The sequence below is a fragment of the Ochotona princeps genome, chromosome 14 (genome assembly GCF_030435755.1).
Source record: "Ochotona princeps isolate mOchPri1 chromosome 14, mOchPri1.hap1, whole genome shotgun sequence".
Classification (NCBI taxonomy): Eukaryota; Metazoa; Chordata; class Mammalia; order Lagomorpha; family Ochotonidae; genus Ochotona; species Ochotona princeps.
In genome coordinates, this window is record NC_080845.1 from 63,087,403 (window position 1) to 63,115,182 (window position 27,780).

At 40.3% G+C, this 27,780-nt stretch overlaps 2 protein-coding genes across 2 annotated transcripts in view; one reads left to right on the forward strand and one right to left on the reverse strand.

The window, feature by feature from the left end:
* Positions 1-27,780, reverse strand: part of CENPP (centromere protein P) — a 246,272-nt gene that overhangs the window by 131,811 nt on the left and 86,681 nt on the right. The gene's annotated exons all lie outside the window — the stretch shown is intronic.
* Positions 23,746-25,861, forward strand: OMD (osteomodulin). Its single transcript, XM_012930832.2, has 2 exons — positions 23,746-24,697; positions 25,163-25,861. The coding sequence occupies exons 1-2, from the start codon at positions 23,752-23,754 to the stop codon at positions 25,501-25,503; spliced, it is 1,287 nt and encodes a 428-aa protein (XP_012786286.2). The 5' UTR covers positions 23,746-23,751; the 3' UTR covers positions 25,504-25,861.

The window sequence follows — 27,780 nt, forward strand, 5'->3', positions numbered from 1 at the left end:
TTTTAGTTTGTATTTCCCAAATGACTTCTTTCATATGTATTCTGGTTATGGCTTCTTTTGTAAAATAACTGCCCACTTTAAATACTGCTGTTTTTCTTTTTAAAATATTGATTTGTATAAGTACCTGCTTCGCATGACAGCCAGGACTGGGAGCGGGTCTGGCTGGACAGGTGGTGGCACTTGCTGACTTAAGTGAAGGCTGGAGAGTGGAGTCGGCTGGGTTGAATTAAGCTTCAATGCCCAACGATGTATACGAGATCTCAATGGGATGTGGGGCAGACCACACCAGTCCACTGCACATGCTGGCAGCCACAGGAACAAGAGCTTGAGCGGCCAGTCCAGTGGGGAGTATTGGGGGTCCCTCTGACTAGCCTGCAGCTCCCTCCGCAGTACGTGGGGGTCAAGTGTGTGTTGTGCAGGGCTGAGCTGGGCCGCAGCACCCATTGGATTGCTGCGGATGGAGGGCAGAACAAACTGTTCAACCACCCCAGCGAAGCCTGACAGCAAATATCTGGGGTAATGAAAACTTGGAGGTGGACTATGACAGCCAATCAACCTTGGAAGCAGTGATATCAGCAGCATCTCAGAACTATGAACAGAACCATCAGAAAATGCTTCACAATGGGGAACCTAGGATGACACTGGGTGGTAGTTGGGAGGTTGGGCGTGGTTTCTCCTCTTGTATTCCCTCCTCCCCCATATAGAGGAAGAAGAAAAAGGAGTTGTGTAAACAATGGTCTCATTCACTATCCCCTGATCCTCAACCCTTTCCATCCTGATCAACTATGTAAACATGATCAAAAATAAAATTTAAAAAACAGAATAAAAATAAGTATCTGCTTCTGATATGGTTCTTGGATTTTTATTGTATCTTTCTTCAGACTTTGCTTGTCTTTTTTACTCTCTGAATGTTTTACTCTAGTGTTGGATCATAAACAAACTTAACTCTAAGGACATGCTACTCCCCCAGCCTCCAGGTAAGAGGGCTGCAGATTACCTAGGGAAGGGGCTCTGGGACACATTGGAATGGGAGAGGCTGAGGGCATGTTTGACAGAGGAGGAATGACTGCCGGGGAAGTGGACCAGGCCACTGCACTCACAAGTAGGTGAGGGAGCTGAGATGGAGTAGTTTAGAGGGGGAACACCAGAGGGCATCTCTGGGTAAGACCAATGCTCCTACCTATGTGGGAGACATGGGTTGAGCTAAATGGCATTGCCGGCTGCCCACTGATACAAGTAAAGCTGGGGCTGGGGGGCATCCTGGTTGGGTTAGGCTGTAGTACCCTCCCACAAGTGTAGGAGCAAGGGCTGGGCCATGTCAGGCTGGACTGCAGCACACACCAGAATGCAAGTGAACTGGCTTCTGGGGGCAGATTCTGTAGGAAACTAGTGGGTTTGTCTCTGTGGGACTGTAGTATCTGTTGGTTTGCATGTAGAGTTGTGACTGGTGACTGGATGAACTAGGCTAGACCACTGAATTCACCTGATACTTTTAGGAGTTGGGGCTGTGGAGAGGAGCCAGGCCGGACCAGATTCCAGTACCTACCTGCATGTGAAAAGACCATGACTGAAGGCAGACCAAGCCAAGCAAGTCCATGGGTCCCCCTGGCATGAATGAGATCCAGGGTTTGGAGCGGACTAAGCTGGGCAAGGCTGCAGCATCCATCTACATGTGTGTGGGGAGGGTATTGGGAGGCGGAGGCAAGACTGGGTTAGGCTCTAGCATCCACTGGCACTTATGAGAGCCAGAATGGGTGTGGGTCAGGCCAGGCTAGACTGAGGCACTTGTCGGTTCAAATGAGTGCCTGATCAGGGAGCAGGCCAGGTAAGACTGGGCTATTGCATCCATCAGCAAGAGCTCAATGGGTATGGGCCAGTCAGGCTGGGCCACAATATCTCCTGGCAGGCATAAGATCTGGGGCTGGAAGTGGGCTTGATAGGGGAACTGTGGGTACTTCACTGCTGGGCTACAGCTTCTGCTGGCAGACATGACAGTCAGGGCCAGGCTGGTTTGGAGTACCTGTTGGCATATGCATGGGCCAGGTATGGCGGTAGACTGGGCTGAGCTAAGCTACAGCACCCAAGAGTGTGCATGATAGCCAGATGGGATGCAGGACAGACCAGGCTAGGCTGCAGAACATGGTGGCCCATGCAAAAACTGGAGCTGGGGGTAGACCTGGTGAGGAGTTAGCAAGGGTTATCCTGACTAGGCTGTAGCATCCGCTGGTATGCATAAAAAACCAGGCCTGTGGTGGACTGGACTGGGCTATGCCACAGCACCCATCAGTTCGTGTGAGAGATGGGGCAGGAGAAGGAGCTCACCAGATAGCTGCATCCACTGTTACGTGCATTGGCTGGTGGTGCAGCTGACGGATCGAAGCTGACCTGCATTGGTTGGTACACACAAGAGTTAAGCTTGAGGTTTCCCCAAGCAAGGTTTCTTGGGGGACTTCCTGACTAGATGGCTGGACTCAAACCTTGGCAACAGAGAAAATCACAATATATATTGTCTGACCTTGGAGTGCATGTATCTTCAGTTGTTGATGTCTGTGCAGTGGCTAGCATGCCCAAAAGCATATGGGAGACATGACAGCCAGCTCCCCTAGGCTTTGTAACATGTTCCTGGGCCTGTGGATGCACAGGGAAGTGGGCTTGGGCAGCCAACAGACTTTGGAAAAATTTTCTTAGCCCTATTGCAGTGAAGCCAAACAATGTTCTCAGAGCTATCAAAACCGCTCAAGTAACACGCTCAGAATACTCTTCCACAGTGGGGTCTCTAAGACGTCATCAGATGACTATTCCCATCTGCCAATGTAGTTTGGCAGTGAGGAGTGGCCCCCTCACCTTCCACCCTTGTGGACACAGGAGAAAAAAAGGACTGAAACATTTGTTTCACCCACCTTCCACCATAGCTGACTTTCTCTCACACTAATCAGAAACCCACATGGGCATGTATCTCTCTCAACTGTAAACAGTACTCAAAATAAAATTTAAGAAAGAAAAAAAAAAGAGAGAAAGTTTTCTGACCCCCAAGTCTATAAAGGTGGGACAGGAGGTAGAAAGAGCAATCAGGCCATTAGCAGGGTAGTTCCTCTGGTCTCAAAGTCTATAGGATATCAGTTTGGTTACTATTTACTCGCAGATACAAAGATCCCCTACCTGGGCCACATCTCTACTGGTAAAGGGAACCAAAGCTGCCATACATTGATCTATGAGTCAATGAACGCAATGTATCATCATGCTAAATGAAACACCTAACAGCAGCCATGATAGGAAATATCTCACCAAAAAGCGACAGAGTGGTAGTGACATTCAGGAAAATCTTTACTATCTTCCAGGAAAAAATTTTCTCTCCCTTTTATTAGAATGTACCCCTTTTCATTAAACATATAAGGGTAAACACAGTTCAGAAACCAGGCTAACCCTTCCACGTGGAGCACACTGACAGAACAATGTGTACTTTCACTTCCTCAGTAAAATGCTTACTGAATATTCCCTCTCTATGACCTGCTCTTCAATTCTTTCTCCAGGCAAAGACAAGATGGTTGCCGGGCAGTGCTTGCTGTCTAGAACCACAGATGTCATGTTTTCTCCTGTAAGCAGGTGCTACTGTGTTAGTTAACATACTAGTGTAGAATCTAAAAACCTCAGTACACTGCCTGATATGGAGCAAATTGTGGATAACTGGATGGTGGAAGAAAGTAGATATTTATCTTTACAGAGCTAATGCTTAATTTCTAATTAAAATTAAGTTCAATGGCGTTTAGCATGCTCTAATTTTCATTCCAGCAACATAGCAACTTGTATGACCTCGGGCTAGTCATTCCCTGTTCTGAACTTTAGTTCTTCATTGATTAAATGATAGATTGGCTTGAGTTGATTCATAATTTCCTTCAAGTTTTAGTATGTAGGATTATTGAGCACAGCTTAGGAGGGGACAAGAAGAGAACTGGATAGTTCAGATTGAAAAGTCAGACGAGATGAGAACCTGAGTCCGTGTTGAATGTGGTTTCCACCACGTTCCTGAATCATTTCAGTGATTTGGTAATGACATTGTATAGGTCTCTGGCTGGCTGGCATGCTTGTGGTGCTCCTTTGACTGATTAACAAAAGGACAGCTATAGATCTTAGGGGAATTTTGATGATGCAAAGTGAGCTCAAGTCAGACTGGGGTATTACACTATGCTCAAGAAGTGGGATTCCAGTAAAAAAAAAACTAAAACCAAAACCAAAAAACCCTCAACGGCAGATTCAAAGGTCAATGTTATCTATGGAGGAGATAAATCATCTTATGCATCTTGTGAGCTGGGTCCCTCTGGGGTCAGCTGAACCTAATGAGCTATTCCCTTAATTCAGTGAGTCTTACTGATTTGGTATCATCAAAACAAGCTGCAGAAACTTAAACCCAAGGAGAATGAGAAACCACGAAGCCTGAACATATTTATATCAAAGGCACCATTCAGGGGCTTGTTTTTATCTTGAATCAATTTTTGATATCAGAAATATGTCAAGATTTATTTTGTGATCTTGGACCCTGTGGGGCCAGCTGGACCTAATGCATCATTCTTTCAAGACAGTGAGTGAGTCTTGTTGATCTGTTATCATCAATGCAAGGCACAGAAATCTTAAACGAGGGGAAGGACAATGAGACACTCCAAGGCCTGAGCATATTTATATTAAAGGCACCAATCAGGTGCTTGACTCATCTAGAATCAATTCGTTTTTGGTATCAGATATATGTCAAGGCTCATTTTGCCTCCTTACAAATATCTAATTTCTCCATATCATTTGTCAAAAAGATCACTGTATCCCTGCTGAGTTGCAACAAGTCATTATTGTGAGTTAAGTAATTAAACATCCCCAGCTTATTTCAGAGCCTTATGTCTACTTATAAATTCTAAATTTTTCTTCGATGAGTTTATGGCTTAATATTTACTTATATAAAGACTGGTGTGATAGTCTAGTGGCTAAACCCTTTCTTGCCTTACATCTGCCAGGATTCGATATGGGCACCAGTTTGTATCCCGGCTGCTCCACTTCCCTTCCAGCTCCCTACTTGTGGCCTGGGAAAGCAGTTGAGGATGGCCCAAAGCCTTGGGACCCTGCACTTGCGTGGGAGATTCAGAAGAAGCTCACGGCTCCTGGCTTCAGACTAGCTCATGTCTGGCCATTGTAGACATTTGCGGAGTGAATCAGACAACAAACAGGCTTTCTGTTTCTCCTTCTCTTTGTAAATCAACCCTTCTAAAAAAAAAATAAATCTTTAAAAATTTAGTTATATTCTTATAACTTTTTTCCTTTTGAGTGGGGGCAAAGATTGATTTATTTTTATTGAAAGATTCACAGAGAGAAGGAGAGACAGAGAGAAAGTTCTTCCATCAGCTCGTTCACTCCCCAAATGGCTGCAATGGTCAGACCTCAGCTGACCTGAAGCAGGAGCCAGGAGCCTCCTCCGGTCTCCCATATGGGTGCAGGGTCCCAAGATTTTGAGCCATGCTCTGCTGCTTTCCCAGTCCACAAGCAGGAAGCTGGATGAAAAGTGGAGCAGCCGGGACACAAATTGGTGCCTATATGGGATCCTGGCACATGTGAAGTGAGGACTTGGCAACGAGGTGATAGCTCAAGGTCCAGTTTGTTCCTTTTTTAAAAAGTTATTCTAGACTCTGCATTTCAATATTCATACTAGAATTACCTCATAAAATCAAACAAAAACTCTAAAATTTTTATTGAGACTGTAGTGAACCCATAGATCACACTGAAGAGAGCCTACACTTTAACAACATAAAATACTCAGTGAGGTAGATGTATTATTATTATTATTTTAGTTAGATGTATTCTTAATAAAAATTCCTTTCTGGGCCTGCTTTGTATTGTTCACATAAAAGTCTTACACTTTTTTTAGAGTTACTCCTTAATTATATGTGAGATGCTATTATAAATGTATTTTCAACTTTAGTTTTCAATTTTATATTGCAGGTATAAAATGGAAGTTTTTTAAAAGATATATTTATTTTTATTGGAAAGGTAGATCAGATTTACAGAGAGAAGGAGAGAAAGACAGATCTTCTGTGGTTCACTCCCTAAAGGCCCTAAATGGCTGATTTACTCCCTAAATGGCCGCAATGCCTGGAGCTGAGCCAATCCAAAGCTAGGATCCAGGAGATTCTTCCAGGCTTCCCAAGTGGGTGCAGGATCCCAAGGACTTGGGCCATCCTTGACTGCTTTCCCAGGCCACAAGCAGGGAGCTGGATGGAAGTAGAGCAGTCGGGACATGAACCAGTGCCCACATGGGATCCTGGAGATGGAAGGTGAGGATTTCATTTTTGAGCCATTGGACCAAGCCCTAGAAATGATTTTTTTATACTGACATGACAATCAGCAATCTTGTTCAACCCACTTATCATACTTGTTTATGGAACCTCTTTTGTTTTTATAAATATAATTTTATCAAACAACTGAAGAGTTATTGTTTTCTCTTACATTTTTAACTTTCATTTTTGTCTTTTTACATATTCCTGCCAGGAACTACATGACAAACTTTAAGTTGAGTGCTAAGATTTAAGACCTTGCCCGGTTGTGGTCTTTGCGGGGAACAAACTTTAGTACTTCTTCCTATTACGTTAGGGGTAAAGATTTTTTGGAGACATGCTTTTTTCAATTAAAAAGAGTTAACTCTATTGTGTGTGATGATTCTTGTGACTCTGAACAGCAATTTAATTGTGATTGACGTGCCTATTCTTTATTCCTACATTTTGAGCTTTTGTCTTGTACCACAAACTGCAAGCGAGCAGAGTAGCAGTTGTTGTAAAGAAACTGGTTAATTCCTATGGACTGATAAAGTCACACAGACAACTATGTGCTGATATACAGAAGAAGTGGTTTTGGTTCGGGATTACCTCCTCTGCAGCTAAATCTGGAAACAGAGATAATACACATTCGGGGTAATACATACTAAGAATTTTTTTTTTTTACTGGAAAGTCAGATATACAGAAACAGGAGAGACAGACAGGAAGATCTTCTGTCCGATGATTCACTCCCCAACCAGCCGCAACATCTGGAACTGAGCCAGTCTGAAGCCAGGAACCTCTTCCAGTTCTCCATGTAGGTGCAGGGTCCCAAGGTTTTGGGCCGTCCTCGACTGCTTTCCCAGGCCACAAGCAGGGAGCTGGATGGGAAGCAGGGCCACTGGGATTAGAACCAGCGCCTATGTGGGATTCCGGAGAGTGCAAGGTGAGGACTTTACTCATTAGGTTACCACGCCGGGCGCATATACTAAGGATTGTAATCTGTCATTTGACACATCTTGCTGTAATTCTATGCTTTGGCATAGTACATACAATTGTTGCCTGTGGTGCCAGCATCCACAGATGACATGGGTTTCAGCTGCTCTTCCTCCTATCAAGCTCCCTGATGTGCCTGGGAGAACTGTGGAGGATAACCAAACTCCCAGGGTCCCTGTGCCGACGTGGGAGACTTTAGACTCAGCTTTGGCAGTGGCTGCTCTTTGGGGTAGTGAACCAGAGGATGAAGATCTCTTGTTCTTGATCTTTCCCTCCCTGTGTGGAATCAGCCTTCAAATAAATAAATCTTTTTTAAAAAGGGAGTTTACTTTGTGAAGCATTAGCAGTCAGAAAAGTTTCTGGTATAAACGTCTCTACTTAAGTGATGATGCCTTGACGGCAATTTTGATCTGATTATCCTCTTGAAAGGTTTTTCCACCAGAAACAACAAATAACCAAAACTATTTTAAACAATAAAAACAAAGCTGGAGGAATCACAATCCCAGATTTCAAGACATACTACAGGGCAAAATGGTCTGTTACTAGTATAAAAAAAAACCAGAAAATAATATAAATAGAACAAAATAGAGACCTCACACATGTACAACTATGTAATTCTCAACAGGAGAATTGAAAAGCTGGTCTCTTAAACAAATGATGCTTGGATAACTGGATAGCAGCCTGCTGAAGAAAGAAACCTTAGGCAAAAATCGGCTCCAAATGCATCAAGGATCTATCTCTGCAACCACAAAACATCAAATTAGCGAAGGAAAACATGAGGAACATTCTATGAGACATAGCATAGGCAGACTTCCTATAAAGGACAGCAAAAGCATAGGCAGTCAAAGCAAAAATAAATAAATGGGACTACACTGACCTTGAAAATTTTGTTCAGCAAAGAAAATAGTCAACAAAGAGGCAAAGCAACCAAGAATGGGAGAAGATCTTTGAACGCTACACAACAGAAAGGGGACTAATATCCAGGATTCACAAAGAGCTTCAGAAATTCAACAACAGCAGAACAACCGGCCCTATTCAGAAACGGGTGAAGGAAATGAGCAGGCATTTTTCAAAAGAACAAATTCAAATGGCTAATAGACATGAAAAGATGTTCAGCTCCCTTGCTATTAGGAAAATGCAAATAAAAATCACACTGAGGTTCTACCTAACTCCAGTGAGCACTGCCTATATTAAGAAATCTATAGGTCTGGCATGATGGCTCAGAAATTAAATCCTCATCTTGCATGAACCAGGTTCCCATATGGGTGCCAGTTCATGTCCCAGCTATTCCACTTCCCATCGAACTCCCTGCTTGTGGCCTGGGAAAGCAGTCAAGGATGGCCCAAAGCCTTGGGACCCTGCACCCATGTGGGAGACATGAAGCAAGCTCCTAGCTGTTCCTGGCTTTGGATCAGCTCAGCACTGGCTGTTTCAGCCACCCGGGGAGTGAACCAGCAGGTGGAAGATCTTTCTCTCTGTAGCTACTCTCTGTAAAAGTGATTTTCAAACAAAAATAAATAAGAAATAAAACAGAAATCTACTAATAACATCTGATGTTGTAGTTGTGCGGAGAAAAGCACTCTACTCCACTGTTGGTGGGAGCGAAGGCAAGTACAACCACTATGGATGTCAGTACGGAAAGTGCTAAGAGAACTGAAAATTGATCTGCTGTATAACTCAGCCACCCCACTTCGAGAATATATCCATTTTAAGTGAAATCTGCATTTCAGAAAGCTCCTGCAGCCCTGTATTTATAGCAGCACAACCCACAAGAGCAAAAACATGGAAACAACCCAAATGCCCATCAAAAGAGGAATGGATAATGGAAATGTGGTACATCTACTTCACTAAATACTACTTAACCATTAAAAAGAACGAAATTATACCATTCGCAATAAAGTGCTCCCAACTAAAGACCATTATGCTCAGTGAAATAAGCCAACTTTCATGAAAATACAAAGCAAACAGATGTATAGTTTAACAAGTATACACATACATTTTCATGAATGAAATGCCTAATGGAGACTAGCCTGCAGTACGTTCTCTATGTCAGAATGAAAGCAGTATTTCCAACGAAACATCTAAATATACTTTTGCAAAATGGTACTAGGTTTTCTACCTTTGCCACGATACACTTAAATAGCAGAAACTTAAACTTGCAACTGTTACTAAGGCACCATATTACTATGATAATCTGGGAGGAAATGATAGGAGAGGGAGATGGGGAGGGAGGAGTGGGGGGGAGGAATTCTTGTAACTACAAAGCTGTATCATGGAAAAAAAGAGTACAGTCTGTTTTTCACAGCTATCTGCAAATCTCCCTCTAAGACACAGGATTGTTTGTTACCAATATTCTTTATATTCTTTTTTTCTTATTTTTGTCTATTTTATTGTCAAAGCACTGAAATAAAGTAATTTAACTACTCTTGTTATCACCTGGCCAGTCATGTAAATAAAAACTAAAAAAACCTGCCCTTCTTGGAAAAATTATAATACCTGAATTTGAAATTGTATTGAGGTATTGCGGAAAATGGGGTCTTCTGCCTGGTCCAGTGCCATATCTCTTTTTAAAGTCGCTTTTACTCTTCTCTTCAACTCAAACAAACAAACAAAAAACCAAAAAACCTATTTATTTGAAAGCCACAGTTATAGAGAAAATAAAAGGGAGAGGCGGTGGGGATTTTCCACTCACTGGCTCATTGCCTAGATGACTGCCATGGCCAGGGATGGGCCAAGTGAAGGCAAGGCACTTCCTCCAGGCCTCACATATTACAGGCAGGGGTATTACTGCTTATCCCAGGTCATAAGCAGGGAGCTTGACTGCAAGTGGAGCAGCCTGGATTTGAATGATCCCCCCACATGGAATCCTGGTGCATGCAAGAGCAAGGACTTTAGCCACTAGGCTACCACATTGGGCCCAAAGACATTTCTTTTTCACACTTAAGTTGTCACTCCATGTCTTTTTGGTTCTAGGTTGTCTATCCAGGTGTACTTTGCAGATGACCATAAACACATGCTCTGTCATTAGCATGTCCTGTGAATTTGCAGTTGAATCTATCCTGATCTATTCTGTTGTGTTTTTTAAAAAACAAAACATTTTTTAGTTGAAAGCCAGAGCAACAGAGAGATGGAGAGGCAGAGAAGAATTTTCTAACTACTAGTTAACTCCCCACGTAGCTGCAACAGCCAGGTCTGGCATACGCTGATGCCAACAGTGAGGAACTCATCCTGGTCTCCCGCACAGATGACAGGGGACCAAGCACTGGGATCATCCGTCCAGATCTATTAGCAGGAAATTGGATTGGAAATGCAGTCAGTGAGAATTGAACTGGTACTTCAACGTGAGATTGGCTGTGTGGCAAGTGTCAGGTTAGCCTGCTGTGCCACAGTAGCCTCCAGTCTGTTCACATTTTTTTTTTTTAAAGATTTATTTATTTTCATTGCAAAGTCAGATAAACAGAGAGGAAGCGAGACAGAGAGGAAGATCTTCCGTCCGATGATTCACTCCCCAACTGGCCACAACAGCTGGTGCTGCGCCGATCCAAAGCCAGGGGCCTAGATCCTCTTCCAGGTCTCCTACACACAGGTGCAGGGTCCCAAGGCTTCGGGCCTTCCTCTATTGCTTTCCCAGACCATAGGCAGGGAGCTGGGTGGGAAGTGGAGCTCCTGCGATTAGAACCGGCGAGCATATGGGATTCGACCGTGTTCAAGGCAAGGACTTTAACCGCTAGGCCACTGCGCCAGGCCCCAGTCTGTTCACATTTTAAAAAACTTTTTAATTGAGATTGAATATGCGAACAGAAAAATATGTAGATAGTGCAGCATATAGGTCAACAAATTTACAATAAAAACATCATAATAAGCCATCAGATACAGGTAAGATCACTGAAGGCTCCATCCCTGCCAGAATGAATCCATTTTTATTCTATTTAATTCATTTTATATTTCGTTTATAATATACTATAAAGTATTACATTATATAGTATATTATTCTTTTTTTAAAGATTTTTTAATTTATTTTTATTACAGAGGCAGATATACAGAGAAGAGGAGAGACAGAGAGGAAGATCTTCCATCCAATAATTGACTCCCCAAGTGACTGCAATGGCTGTTACTGCGCCGATCCGAAGCTGGCAACCAGGAACCTCCTCTGGGTCTCCCATGTGAGTGCAAGGTCCCAATGCATTGGGCCGTCCTCGACTGCTTTCCCAGGCTACAAGCAGGGAGCTGGATGGGAAGTGGAGCTGCTGGGATTAGAACCGGCGCCCATATGGGATTTGCGTGTGTTCAAGGCGAGGACTTTAGCCACTAGGCCACAGCGCTGGGTCCCATCTCATAATTTTCATCGGAGACATAAATTTCTAGGCATGGCATAGTGGCTAAAGTCCTCACCTTGAACACACTGGGATCCCATATGCTTGCCAGTTCTAATCCTGGCTGCTCCACTTCCCACCCAGCTCCCTGCTTGTGGCCTGGGAAGGCAGTCGAGGATGGCCCAAAGCTTTGGGACCCTGCACCTGCATGGGAGACCCAGAAGAGGCTCCTGGTTCCTGGCTTTGGATTGGCACAGCACCAGCCATTGCAGTCACTTGGGGAGTGAATCATCGGATGGAATATCTTCCTCTCTGTCTCTCCTCCTCTCTGTATATCTGACTTTGTAATAAAAGTAAATAAGTCTTTTACAAAAATTTATTTTTAATAAAATTTTCTTAATAAACATTAACCTGAGTAAATATAATAAACAGAAATCTTGCTTCTGTGTCCATATATCCCCCTACTCCAATCTATCATTCTCACTTTTATTTTGCTTATTTTTCAATTTTATTTTATTACAATACTTGGAAGGAATCAGAATTCCTTTCATTTAAAGTGTACCTGTACCGATATTATATAATTCCTTAGAAAATAAAGAAAATGAGAAACGTGTCAAGGGTGACTTGAAGAATTTTGAGATTGGGCAGAGGGTTAAGTGTGAACAAAATTCCCTAAAATAGGAGTTGGAATTTTTTTTTCCTACAAGGGTCATTCAGATATTAACAACATCATTTGTAGGTCATGCAAAATTATCAACTTAAAAACCAACCTGCTATAGATTAACTTAGGGTCCTGCCTACGGTTGCCTTGGCAGGACCAGACGAAGTGATTTTGCTGGTCTCATACTACCCATTGGCTGCACGTTCCCTGCGTCTACCATAAGATAACAGGAAGACAGAGAAAGGTAGGAGAGAAGCCAAAGCAGCCCTATAGCTTTGGGCTCGGAGAGGCCTTTGCTCAGTTCCTTTACTCCATAAACTGACTCCCCGGAGACAGATGATGCCAGAGTCCAGACTCAGGACAAAGCATGTGGCCAAGGCCTCCCCTGGCTGCATCCACTACGACCTACAGCTTTAGGGTTCTACCATCTTTGTCATGAAACCACAGAAAAGCTTGTTCTAAATATATATTTTTTTAAAATACACCTTTCAAGGTATTTTCTTTTTTCCCCAAAATGAGTCCATAAATTTACTGAACAAATTACCTAATTTTCACCATGGGAGGGCAGTCTTATTCTAACATGCTTGTAAAAGTCTGAAAATAAAGATAACAGTCAGACACAATAAAAAAAAAGTTATAGAACTATTAAAAAATGACTAAGAGTAAAAATTATAACAGATGATCCGGCTAGTAAAACTAAAAAAATTTCTTAGGCTATTGAAAAGCTGTGATAAACAGAATTCGGGGGCCCGGTGCAGTGGCCTAGCGGCTAAAGTCCTTGCCTTGAACGCCCCGGGTTTCCATATGGGCGCCGGTTCTAATCCCAGCAGCTCCACTTCCCACCCAGCTCCCTGCTTGTGGCCTGGGAAGGCAGTCGAGGACGGCCCAATGCTTTGGGACCCTGCACCCGCGTGGGAGACCTGGAAGAGGTTCCTGGCTTCAGATTGGCATCGCATTGGCACAGCACCGGCCCGTTGCGGCTCACTTGGGAAGTGAATCATCGGACGGAGGATCTTCCTCTCTGTCTCCCCTCCTCTCTGTATATCTGCCTTTGTAATAAAAATAAAAAATCTTTAAAAAAAACCAGAATTCTGCTTTGTATATTTACCAAGTATCTAAGGTAAGTCATAGTACTAGAAAAATAGAAAAAGACAACATTAAATATTTACCAAGCCCAACCATGTGGGCACCTCAGATGACATGCTGAAATGGCAAAGCAAACCTTATGATGGAATAAAGCAGAATTTGACACAGACCTGTATTCATGTTCACCTGATTTTTCACAAAAACATCAAGGTGATTCAGTGGAGAAGCAACTGCCTTTAATAAATAGTGGTGAGACAACTGGAAAGTCAAATGCAAAAGGTTGAACTTATCAGGGTTGGCACTGTGGCACAATAAAGCCTTCCGTAAGTGGCACTAGCATGCTATATATCTGTTTGAGTCTCCATTGCTCCACTTCCTACCCAGCTCACTGCTAAAGTGTCTGGGAAAACAGAACAAGACGGTCCAACTGTCTGGGCCCTTGCACCCACATGGGGACGTGGAAGAAGCTCTTGGCTTTGGCCTGACTTGGCCCTGGGAGTGAAACAGCAAATGGAATGCCTTTCTCTCCCACTCCTTCCCTTGAACTCTGCCTTTCCAATAAGGAAATGAATCTTTTCTTTAAAAAAAAAAAATGAACTTAGACTCTAATCTCACACCACACACAAAGATTAACAGATCACAGACATAAATACTACTGTAGGAGATAAAGCTATGCAGTTTCTCGAAAATAACAGGAAAAAGTCTTAAAGATAGGCAAAGTTCTCAGAATTGATAACAAAAGCATGATGTACAAATGACAAAAATTCTTGTAGTGGGTGTCTGGCACAGCAGTTAAGATGTTGCTTAGGACGCCACATTCCACCTTGGAGTGACAAGGTTTCAGTCTTGGCTCTACTTCTGGTTCCAATTTCCTGCTAATGTGTGCCCAAGAAGAAAGCGGGAGGTGGGCCAACTACTGGTGATCCCCCACCCACTGGTGATCAACTACTGTCACCAATACGGGAATCCTGAACTGAGTTCCCATTTACTGGCTTTGGCCCTACCAGCTGTGGCTGCTGTGGGCATTTGGGGAGTATGTCCGCAGATGGAAGAGATCTGTCTGTTGCTCAAAAAAAAAAAAAAAAAAAAAGAATAATTTTTAAAAAGATTTATTTTCATTGGAAAGATCCACAGAGAAAAAGATCTTTCACCTGTTGGTTTACTCCTCAGGTGTCTTCAAAACTAGGAGCCAGGATCCTTCTCTAGGTCTCCCACGCGGGTGCAGGATTCCAAGGTGTTGGGCCATCCTCCTCTGCTTTCTCAGGCTGGAAGCAGAGAGCTGGATGGGAAGGGGAGCACTGGGACACGAACCAGCAACCATAGGAGATGCTGGTGCTTAAAGGGGGAGGATTAGCCAATTGAGTCATTGTGCAGGTATCCAAAAAATAATTTAAAAAAAAGATTTATTTACTTCCATTGGAAAGTCAGATTCACAGAAAGAAGGAGAGATCGAAAGATATTCCATTCACTGGTTCACTCCTGAAGTGGCTGCAATGGGCGGAGCTGAGCCAATTCAAAGCTAGGAGGTAGGAGCCTCTTCCAGGTCTCCTGTATGGGTGCAGGGTCCCAAGGCTTTGAGCTGTTCTCAAGTGCTTTCCCAGGCCATAAGCAGGGGGTTGGATGGGAAGCGGAGCAGCTGGGATGAACCGTTGCCTATATAGATCCCGGTACATGCAAGGCGAGGACCTTAGCCACTAGGCTACCACACTGGGTCCCCCAAGAAGGATTTTTAAAGAGATCATATTTTCAGTTTATCCTCCAGAAACACTAGTACACATGTGCAAGCAACATGTGCAAGCTCTAGGCCAATTTCGTAATTTCTTGTCCTAGTGCTCCTGGAATCATCAATATCCAATTTCCAGAGTAGGCCCTGTTTCGTTCCTTGGCAAAGATGCTAACAGATCAAGATCTGTTTTCTAGGTGTTCTCGTTGCCACTGTGATGTCTCTGATTCTACATCCTTTCAGCTAAGAGAAAAGAAGTATTTGTATGTATTAACCCCTGTGCATGCACATATGTAGAAACACAGACACAGCCATCTGTATGTATATGTAAGTAATAATTCATACTAAAGTGTCCACATGTAAACCATAACCACCTGGATTATTCCCACTATTTCCCTTAAGAGCAACTTCCAATCCAACAGGAAGATATGCGGCTCCTATCATTGCCATGCATTGACTGAATTGCTGTGTTACCAGTCACGGACACACTATTGTTTGAAGTGACCCATGCCTCATTTGCTTTTATGTCTCTGTCTTGCTTTTCTTTTCAAGTATACTGCTTGGTAAATATTTATTCCATTTCTTTGGTAATAGGATTATCGCGGTTAAGCCCCCGGTGCTTAAAACTTCTTTTTATAAAGTAGATGCTTAATAAGTAAGTTCAACACATGAACAAATGAAATGAATGGAAAATTACTGCTTATTAATGCTGATTAATCTAGGAGGGCCTGTCCTAGTCGGCACTAGCATCACTCCACTTTGAGATACCTTACGTACTTCAGCATAGATTTTTCACCAATTCAACTGACTTCTCTGCTTTCATTAGGTACTTATGACCACTTAGCCAAAATAATGATCAAAACTACCACATCAGAGTAGAGTTCCTATTTTACATTTACGGCCTGATACTGAGAGCCCAGTTTCAATTTTTTTAGACATTTTGGGCTCTATGAGCTCTAAGCTATCTAAATATTTTTGCTCACATTTGCTGGGAACAGGAATAATGTAATCACTATCATAAATTAAACTCACAGAATTAACATGGAAATGCAAAAATTATAAAGCTGTTGATTTAAAAAATTAATCTTCCAAAGGCACTATGAAGGCGTTTAAAGTAATTTTTGGAAAAAGTACACAGATTTGCTTTCTTTTCCTTAGTGTGGTGGCCTGAGGTTCAAGAACAAAGATACTAATAGGAAACAGATGGAAAAGATCAGTAACAAGATAGAATTCTGGTCCAAATGTGGTCTGCCACGTTTTACATACCAGCGTCTCAAAGCAGTGTCTAGATTTTTACAGTACTGCCAAGGCACCAGTTTAAAGACTGTATACTTGTCTTAAACCCTAAGACTAACAAAATGAATCTTGTGAATTCTTTGCAAAAATTAAATGGAAAATACTGCTTCTTTAAAGAAACAGAAATGAACTGCAAGGTCATTTTACCTTATTTGCACAAGCTTGAAAGAATTCTCCCCAAAATAAACTAGACATCCAGTGCCAAGAGACACAATTGTTAACTGTCTACAGTATGAAAAATTAGCATGTAAGCAGTTAACTGTTAACCCTCCAAGAGACAGAGTTGAGTGAAATGAAAACCATTTTGCTCAATCCGCAGAGTGAAGGCAATAATAGCACACACCAGGTTTCCATCTCCTCTTTCTGGTACTATAAAAATTATTTTCTGTACCACTGTAAACAACTTGGAGATACAGTTTCAGACGGTGAGGCACTAGCTTTCATAATCAAGAAATTAATTTTTATTTCACGGGTTATTACACAGCATCCTAGTGGACATATTTGGGAACATAAAGGGAGAGCTGATAGAAAAGAAGATCTTCATGTTTATATGAAAGGATTACATATTTAATCCATGTGGCCCGTGACAATCGATTGCATTTAGAAATAAAGTCAATGTGAAAGGCTTTATTTTTCTAACCTTGATGCCTTCCTTTAACAAAGGAAAGCACTGATGTGAACATATGGTGTTGGCCAATCCAGGAACAAGATAATTTTGAGTTCCACCTTAAATTGCTGAGACTCTGGGCTACTAGTCACAGTGGACCTTAATTTGAGGCATTCTTTGGCATGAAAATGGGAATGAAAACAATAATCAGTACACGCTGTTTCATTTAGCTCTGTTTGCCTTTCATATGAGAGGAAATTCTTACCACACCTCGAACCAAAAATAAGGGTGAAAGAAAGAAGTCAGCCACATAAATCTGACCGAAAACACAAACATTTTAATTTAAATCCACAAATTTTGGATAATGAAAAGAAAGACATAAATTTAACTCAATCAAAGTGTTTTTCAAGCAGATTGTATTTGCTTAAATTGCTACAGTAATTCCAGAAACAGCCCTGTCTGCAGACAGAGTTACTGTGGATTTTTAAGAGACTCAGTTAAAGAATTTAGGAATTTCTGATTCATTTAAAGGATTTGCAAATTCATCAATCCCTGAAAACTAAAGCAAACTCAACAGGTATGATAATAAAACCATTTTAATTTTTAAAAAATGTATTCCTACTGTTGAAATATAGCAAATTTGTTTCAAAGTAGATTAATTATCACAAAGGCACAACTTTTGGAAGCAAAATCTGGTAAAAGTTACATCATAACTTTGATTAAGGAAAATGTTCATGGACAGTAGTAGAGTAAGTTAAATCTAATTTAAGTCTTATCCAATAAGCAGTCTTTTTTAGTTTTACAAAAATGTGTTGAATGAAATGAAAGGATCTTAAAGAAATAGATTTCTCTTTTGTTGTGGGGTCTCTTTCTCAACAGTAAATGAGCAGTGCTATGAGAAGATGGGTACTTGCACAGATTTCATTCAAGATTTTCGTCTCTATTGCCCAAATCTCTGATGTGGAATGCTTTTTTAAAAAAAAATTCATTTTCCTCTTTTTCAAAAGGAAGACATGAATTCTTCATCTAGTCTGTTAAAGGATTTAGTTACTTGGTTTCAGCTACTAAGAATTGCCTGTATTCTGGCTAATAACAACTGTGAAATTCATGTTTTTATGTGATTGAATTTTAGAGCTAGATTTAAGTGTTTTAGACAAAATCACGAGTCATAAGCTGCAATGTTGTCTTATATACTAGTTTCTATGACTTACTAATGAAATAAATATCTTTAAAATAATAAAAAGCCATTTTTGAAGCTTTTTAATCTTCTAGAACTGAGTAAATCAGATCTCACCTGTGTAAATAATTTCAACTCAAACTTGTCTTAATAAGCATGAGCACTTTCTCCCCAAGAGAAATGTTACTAACACAGATTTGAAAATTTCTTAAACTATCTATGCTCACTCTGTTTCAAATTTTCAAACAAGTTATATATGCAATATAATAACAAATTGAGAAATAAATAGTGTCAAGTTCTCTGTGATTATGTTCATTTATAGAAATCACCATGGTAAAAGGCCAAAATGCCTAGCAAATATCAGTGTCAGCACAGATGAGCGTCACTTATGAGGCACACTGCACGCCATATTAATTTAATCATTCACTCCAGGAATTTTTGGGCACTGACATACCATGTGCTGCACTAGATTCTGTTAAAAATTAGAAATCAGGAAATGGGAAGTTTGTATGAGTTACACCTTTTTGCTCTGAGTTATTCTATAGAGAACGAGGTACAGACTGTAGAATATAAAAAAAAAAAGAAGAAGAAACACACACAAATGGCTAAGATGAGATTAGCTGTAATGAAACTTTGGATAAAATCAAACTACAGATTATAATAACATAGAAAATTATCTCAAGGGAAGAGCAAGAGAATGGATGGAAAAAGGATTTCAGAACTGTAAAGTGCACTGAGTGAACAGGCGGTGGGACAAGTGTTCAAGAGAAACTTCAGGAAAAGCCCTTCCCTGGATGTGGCCAGGAAAATCAACATCAGACAACACAAAGAAGTCCTCTACTTTCAGAGGATCCTGGTTCTAAGTCAAATTTATGACCGAGGTTTCTTTCTTTTTCAACATTTCTCGTTACTGCTGAGCAGCAGATTTCAGTTTTCAAATGTAGGGCTATTAACTGATGCCTACTAATGTTCTCAATACATGGAAAGAGTTTAGATGAGTTTTCACAAGCTCACTGAGTGATGGTCTCAGAGCCTGGTGTGTGTAGCTTGGCCCAGGGCAGCTGTCTGTCTTTGCCTCCTGTGCTACTTTCAGGAACACAGCAGCCTTATGGAACCTGACTCCAGGAACTATGGGGAGATTGAATTGAAAGATAAATGCTTTAAAATTTAAAATGCTATGCTATAATGGGCACAGTAAAACTGTCATGAACCACAAAATGAGGTTCATTTGAGGGAGGACTGCACACACGACAGGGGTCCCATAAGATTATAAGGGAATGGAAATTTCTATTCCTAGTGACGTCATAGTTGTCATGCTATCCAGCACAATTCATTACTCGAATGTCTGTGGTTATGCTGGTATAAACAAATCTAATGGGCTGCCAGCCATAACAAAGTACAGCACATATTACTATGCACATTCACAACATTTGATAATAACTTACTAGTTTATATTATTATACTTTTAAGTCAGTTACTATTATTTGTAAATTTGCAACTGTTGGGGAAGAGGAAGAGAAACACTTCCACGCTCTGGCTCATTTCCTGAATGTGGGATCAGTGGACACATCTACGTCTCCCACACGGGAGTCTTCACTGCTCCCTCCCTGGTTGTGCATCAGCAGGAAGCTGGAATCAGGTGCCAGAGCTGCTGTTGAGCACTGAACCTGTGTACTCTCACATGGGTATCTCAAACACTGGGCCAACTGCTTGGCCTTAATCATCATCCCAGTACTGATTTGTTCTTAGTACTGATTTGTTCTTACTAAAACTTGTAATGTTCCTATCTTGAGTTGGGGTGTCTGGTTCCAAGTGTCTGCTCTGTTCTTCAATCCCAGCTTCTTGTTCATGTAAATGCTTGGAGGCAGTGGTGAGGCTTTAAGTGATTGGACTCCGGCCACACAGTGGGAGGCCTGAGTCAACCCTGAAGGATGCAGACAAATGAAAATGAACCAGCAGATGCGAGCATCTGTGTCCTATGCCCCTCAAATGAGTAATTAAAAATGAAAAAACAAAATTAAAAAGCTGTTTGTAAAACAGTATGCCCTGTCCCAGTAGCAGCAGCCTCATCTTGTGTTCAGCACATCTTGCTTTTATCATTTCCCTTGGGTGTGTTTTTCATTTCATATTCCTTTGTTCACCAGGCGATAGGAGCAATAAGTTATAGCATACAGTGGTGCGTAGCTGGCTACACTTTTTCTACCTGGAAATGTTTTATGAGACTTACAGAATTAAAAAATTCTCCTGATGCATTTCTTAGAATGCACCTCCCTACAAAATGATAGGCAGCCATATCTAAAATTCATGAATGTGAATTTTACATGAATGTAAGAGTAAAGATTATAGGATATTTTATATCTCTTCCTGCTCTTTATAAAGTCTAGATCAAATGGTGTCTACAAAAGACTTCTTTGTTTCTCCAGCAGGGAGAAGCCACAGGTCCCACAGCATGTCAGTAATAAATGGTCCTCTGCTCTGGGCTGGTGATGGTTCTTTTTGTCGCCTCTCTTCCACCAAACTGCTTCTACAGAGACCAAACCTTGATGCTCTATTTCCGTGTTCCTCACCAACTTAGTCCAGTGTTTCATCTTTAAAAATAACTCAGGACAATTGTAAACTGCAATCCAACAAAAATACCTACTGATAGAGTCCTGTTCTCTACCCATGAGCACTGGGCATAACCGTCTTAGTTGAAATGTTAATTCAACTAATCAGGCATCCATTTCCATAGTACAAATTCTTTGAGCCTTCTAGACTCTGGCTTTCATGGTCTTACCAATTCTCAAGCATGTCACCTTGTTGTTTCTACGTGGTCACTTAGCTGCCCTACCTGGGAGTTTCTGCATCGGATCCTATGAGAATCCTAACACCCCTCTAAGGTAAAAGTCCAGGCCAATGACATGTCCATTATGAATCACATGGTAAAGAAAGCCAACTTTCACAAGTTCAAAGTCACATATTACATTAAAAAAAAAAGGCAGCATTCTCATCTTTCTTGTAGGTGCTGAAAAGTATGAGGCTATTTCAAAGTCAGTAGAAAAATGAAAAAGTATTTGAAATCCATGCATAGTTTATTAATAATATGTATTTTCCATGAAACTTGAAGATTCTTCATGTGCATGAGTTTCAAAAATCTGAGAACCAAAGCAACTTACTCTTCAATTCCATTTTCCATGAATTTCTGGAAGTATCCTCATACAAGAAAATACATTAGTATGATCACTTGATACTGCTTTCTTGAATAATGAAAAGGAAGCAAGGTTCATTATCCAAAAGCAATAATCAAGAGACAGACTGTGGAAATGTGAGGGAGGCCAGGCACTGCAGCAGTGGAGCAGGGAGGGGCACAGGAGATGCAGCTGACGACACAGGCACGGTCACAAACAGAATCTCTAACACAGGTCCTGTTTTTCTTGAGTCATGTCCACTTCTTCCGTTAGGTTGAAAGAATGTGGACAACTCAAGCAGCTGGAATTGTAGTCTGCCAGATATCAGGGACCAGAAAGAGCAGAGTATGTCCAAGGAGTGGTAATAGGGATGAATCATGTGGTCCAGGGAGGTAAGAAGGAACTGATGATGGAAATCACAGCTGGGGATCAGGGAAAAGACACTAGGATGAAGAATACATTCTAGGTCCTATCGAAATCTAAAATCATCTTGGCTAAAGTTACTACACACAGACAGTAGTCAGAGTTTAGGATGCTCAAAACTGTGCTGTGCATACGTTTTGTGTGTAACATGACTAGGTTTTGGATGTGGGTACATGACAAGAATGGAGGATGACATTACTTATAAAATTGATCCATAACAGAAGAAATCAGAGGTCTCTAACTGCCTAAGTAACTACTTCAGACCTAAATACCTATAATATTTACATTCTGTGCATTTTTTGGTCATTTCTGACAAAACCAAAACGAACTGAGAACCTTTCTCATACAGGATTCTGTAAGAGAAAATATTTTAACTACTTTTTTCTCAGTTACATCAATGATAAAAACTAAGAACATTCAAGATGAGTAAGAGACAAATCATTTTATACATACAATGATGTGTGAGTACATTCACTTGTTCATGAAATCACAGATAACAGTAAAGGAATGAAATATTATCTTAGAAATATTTTATATTATTTATATATATTATTTATACATATATCCACATATATTATATATTATATATTATATATATTATTTATATATATTTATATAAAATAATATTTTAGAAATATTTTCCTAAATAATACACTTATTCCTTGTGAGAAGCAATTTTCAATATGCAAGCACTTTCACATGTATGTGTCACACAATACTAACAACCACCAGGTGAGATACGCAAAGCATAATACTTTTAAAAATAGGTCTATTAATTTTTCACCAACTTAAAAGAGAGACTGAGACCTTCCATCTGCTTCTTTTACTTCCCAAAAGTCTGTAACAGCCAGGGTTGGGACAGAAACTTGCTATGGGTCTTCCACGTGGGTGGCAATGACCCAAAACATAAAATAGTTTCCCAGGATACAGTAGCAGGAAGCTGTGTGAAAGCAGAGCAACCAGGACACAAATCGGCCTGCCAGATTGGGGTGTGATGATCCTGAGCTGCGGCTTAACCCACTGCACCAGAACACTCCCCCTTAAAGCACAATTTAATGACAACTGTCTTATTTGATTGATGCAGATATAGCGGGTGACATGGTTGAAATACAAATTTCCAGTCTCCTGCAAGACATAATCCAGCTATCTATACATCTTCTGGTATCAATGGTCTGACACCACTTATTCAATGCCCCATTCTTCCTGCTGCCCTGAATGTCTCTCTGATTCTCCATTAGGTTTTACACTAGGGTGTGAAATCTATAACTTAATTTAAAAATATGAGTGAAAAAACAGGAAGCTAGTCAGAAAAATGCAAAGGCTAAAATATCAGCTAAGACTCTGTGGAATGTAAATATTGTATTTGGAATTTCAAGTATTCCAGCAGAGTTAGAGACAGAACGATTGGGCCTTAGAAACTTCCCTGAGGAAAGCTTGAAGGCAGAGTTAGGCTTGGACAAAAAACACTGAGAGCAAACAGGAGCCTCATTTCTAAATATCTCAAGCATTTCATGTTCCTCAAAAGGGCAGAAAGGGTATCATCAAATAGAAGCTGTAGGAGGGGAGACTGCTTTAATATAAAATCAGAATGTCCCAGGCGAAAGCTCTTCAACTGAAAAATAGATGTGTCTTCCCATAGTTCGGGGCCAGCCCTGAAGAAGTGACTGATGGCAGGGATACCCAACATCTGCAGTAGGGGAACATCAGGTAGTCACTAAGTGACGTCACATCATCATTGTCAAGAGAATTTGGGATCCTATTAAATGACAGTTACTTAAAATACCAGATTTACTTTCTGGCTCAATGCAATATATAACTAAAAAAAAATGTATTACAGCTCAGGGTACTTAAGCATTAATTTTAGTTTGAGTACTGTTCATTTTTTTCCTGGATATTCTTTTATATACAGACACAAATATATTCTATATACTATCATTTTATGCAAGAACTATTCTGAATTTTAGTACCTTTTCCCACAATATATCTCATTTTCTCTTTGCAATAGGACAAAAAAAAAATGAACATGGGCTTTTTAAGCCTACTCTCTGTGTTTTTCTTCTTTTTCGGTGTCGAAGTATATAGCCAGTATGAAACTTATCAATGGGATGAAGATTATGACCAAGAACCAAGTGAGGATTACCAACCAGAATTCCGGTTTCATCAAAATACAGAATATGGAGCTCCTTTCCATTGGAACACCGTAGGCTGTGCCAGTGAATGCTTCTGTCCACCTAACTTCCCAACATCAATGTACTGTGACAACCGCAAGCTCAAGACTATTCCAAACATTCCGGTGCACATTCAGCAACTATACCTTCAGTTCAATGAGATTGAAGCTGTAACTGCAGATTCCTTCACCAACGCCACTCAACTTAAAGAAATTAACCTCAGCCACAACAAAATCAAATCTGAAAAGATAGATTATGGTGTGTTTGCCAAGCTTCCAAATCTACTACAACTTCACTTAGAACATAACCATCTAGACCAATTTCCATCACCTCTTCCCAAATCTCTGGAAAGACTCTTCCTTGGTTACAACAAAATCTCCAGGCTGCAGAAAAATGGCATGGATGGACTAATCAGCCTGACCATGCTGGATCTCTGTTACAATCATCTCCATGACGCTATGTTAACAGAAGAAGTTCTTGCCAAAATGGAAAAATTAATGCAGCTTAACCTATGTCATAACAGATTAGAATCAATGCCTCCTGGGTTGCCTTCTTCACTTATGTATCTATCTCTAGAAAATAATTCAATTTCTTCTATACCTGAAAATTATTTTGACAAACTTCCCAAACTTCATGCTCTAAGACTGTCATATAACAAACTGCAAGACATCCCAAGTAACATTTTTAATCTCTCCAACCTTGTAGAGCTCAATGTTGGACACAACAAACTGAAGCAATCGTTCTACATTCCAAGAAGTTTGGAACATTTATACCTAGAAAATAATGAAATAGAAAGTATGTAAATTTTCATTGTTTAAATATAGAAAGAATAATATTTTAACATTTTAAAGAACAAGCTACAAAAAATGGTAATTTTGAAGTTGGCAAGAGAAATGGTAGAAATTGGTTCCAAAGAACAGTGTGCCAAGTCGGTTAGATTTATCATCTTAAATATTGAGAATACGTCAGAGTATATGAAAAAATAATGAGTATCCTAAATAGTGGACTATATATTATTTAAAAATTTTTACTTTTGCAATTGTTTCTACTAATATATTACTTAGGAGTCAATGAAACTGCATTTATTTTGATAATACAGAAGTCAGTTTAAATTTTCCTATTATTTGATTAATATAAAAATAGTTAAGGTGATTCTACTTGCAAGTATTTTAATGAATAAAACTGTATACCATATAACCAAAGCCAAAAAAGTAACAGTGCTTAAGCTGTGGGGATAATTTTTTAATTTGTATTTTTCAGATATCAATGTGACAGTGATGTGTCCTTCCATTGATCCAGCGTATCAGCACCATTTAACATATCTTCGTGTCGACCAAAATAAGCTGAAAGAACCAATAAATTCATACATCTTCTTCTGCTTCCCTTACATACACAGTATTTATTATGGCGAACAAAGAGGCCCCAACGGCCAAACAATACAGCTGAAAACACAAGTTTTCCAGAGATTTCAAGAAGAAGATAGCGATGAGCATGATGAAACTGATGGAGCCCTGGAGTACCATGAGCAAGGAATGGAACAGCACTTTGACCCTCATTACTACGACAGTGAAGAATGGCAAGAAACTTTAGGTATACATTAATGACTGCACAAAGCCTCATGATTCTAAACTTTAAGCACATACTGCTCCAAGCAATACATCTAGTATTTCCTATTAGTATAAGATCAGAACTGGACGAACACTGTCAGTGACATTTGTGTCACTGCATAGGATTAGCGCTTATTCAAAACAACATAACTTTTTAGAAATATAAATTAGAGCAAGTAGGAATCGAAACTAAATTTTAAAATCTTTTTACTCTTTAAAAATGGAAAAATGTAGAACAATTCAGTGTGTGTGTGTATCATTTTTATCAGTATTTTAATTCTTAATGTACCAGTAATTGGCAAATTTTATCAGTAAATTTTCTAGGAATGATGAAGAATGTAACCTTGGCAGTGAAGGCTGTTAATCCTGACCTTTCATTTCTTCAGAGGACAATGTTTGACACAGAGAAGGGCACATTAACATAATGAGTGGTCATTCATTCAAGCAATGTGTTTCAAGAAAAGCTTTCACACTTGTATAGGCGACCTCCTCACTATAATATCTATCTCCTAGGCTTAGTTCACAAAGTAACATTTTTTTATGATGTTCAAGTGGTACCTGTGACATAGTGGTATTCATATTTTGAGTTTCATACATAGAAACCATAATTTCTCTTCCCTAGAGCAGGTCGCAAAATACTCCAGAATCTTCCTGCTCCTCTCTGTCTTGGAGCTGGCCAAAACAAATGATTGGACCCACTTCTGGGTAGTGGGTCAGAAGGATGATTCCTGTTCAAGGGGTACTCTGCTCTATACCTTGCAGGGAGGGAGGCTGTACAAGAGAGGAAAAGTGAGACTCGAAACAGTTAGGGTTTGCTGAGTTTTCACAGTTAGTCTATCAGCAATCATGTCTGAGAAATCAAGTATCACAAGAACACAAAATGACGCGGTCGGCAGAACTTTTGGAGAGATGGGCACATCTCTCCAGGTTCTGGGAAGGTGCTGTCTGGAGGGTGAATGAAGTCTGAAGCCTTTATCCCATACCCTATGCATGTCTTTATCTGTATCCTTTGTAATAAACTAAATAAATTCAAGCAGTGTTCCCCTGAGTTCTGTAAATTTCTCAAGCAAACTCATCAGAAACCAAAGAGAAGGGACTTGGGGACTCTGCCTTACAGCCAAATGGTCAGAAGTACAAGTAAAGCTATTTAAGGCTTTGATTGGTATCAGGTGGAGTATCAGTAACCTTGGTGACCATGTCCCCAGCCTGCAGGATCTTATAGTGTCTTCTAGTTGGACAGAGACAGAACCGAACTGGAAAACACCAGCTAGCGTGCCACTGCTTGACTGTTGGGAGAAGTCCCACATTTTCTGAATTCATACATACATTTGTGTTGATTATTTTGTGTGAGAAGAGGAAAGAAAAAGTTTGTTTTTCCAACATAGATTATCCTACTATAGATCTAAGACTTGCAAATTCACTAAAGCAATGAATCTAGGTTTGGTCTCAGAGCACCAAAGACCAAAACAAAATTTGTATCTATATATACATAGATATAGATACTGTATATCTGGATAATTTAAAAAAATCACAAAATCATCTCATTATAATCTGTACTGGGGAAACTTCAGCAGCTTCTCCAAGGGAATGATTGTGTTCCATTTCCAATCAGATAAATGGCTTTCTGTAGTAAATTCAACTCCAGAAAGGTATCCTTGATTTAGTTATGTAAAGATTTGCTAATAAATGTTTTGTTTACAAGATTAATGGTAGCAAAATAAAGTTTCTTCAATATTATGCAGCTATTGTGTCCTTTTGGCACAACAGGTTAGAAACACATCAGCAGACACTTAACTGTGCCAAAGGTCAATACAGTTCTTGTAAATCTTGCACAGCTTTTAACACGTGTTGTGCAAATCACTTATTTGTTGTTCTATCACACATGCACTGTTAAGTATATCTTATAATTAACTAGCTGCTGTGATGAGATCTCCTGACCGGACTCATGTTTTATACAAGTCCTCAGATAAAAGATAACTACAAATCTGGGTCTACTTCCAGTGTACCCCAAACAAAAGGCAACAATCTGGATAATCTGGGATAACCAGACAGGTCAAGATCCATTTCATAAGCAGTATTCAAGCTTGTAGGTTTATTTTCCTGGTGGTATCAGTTGAAATGAAGCCTCTAATGTTCTTTTTACCTTGCAGTGGGTTATTAACATTATTAGGAAGAACAGCACACCCACCTGTCCTGAGAGACAGCCCCAACAATCAAGAACACACATGAACAAAACGTCCTCCACTCATTTAATGAAGCTAGCAAGTCCTT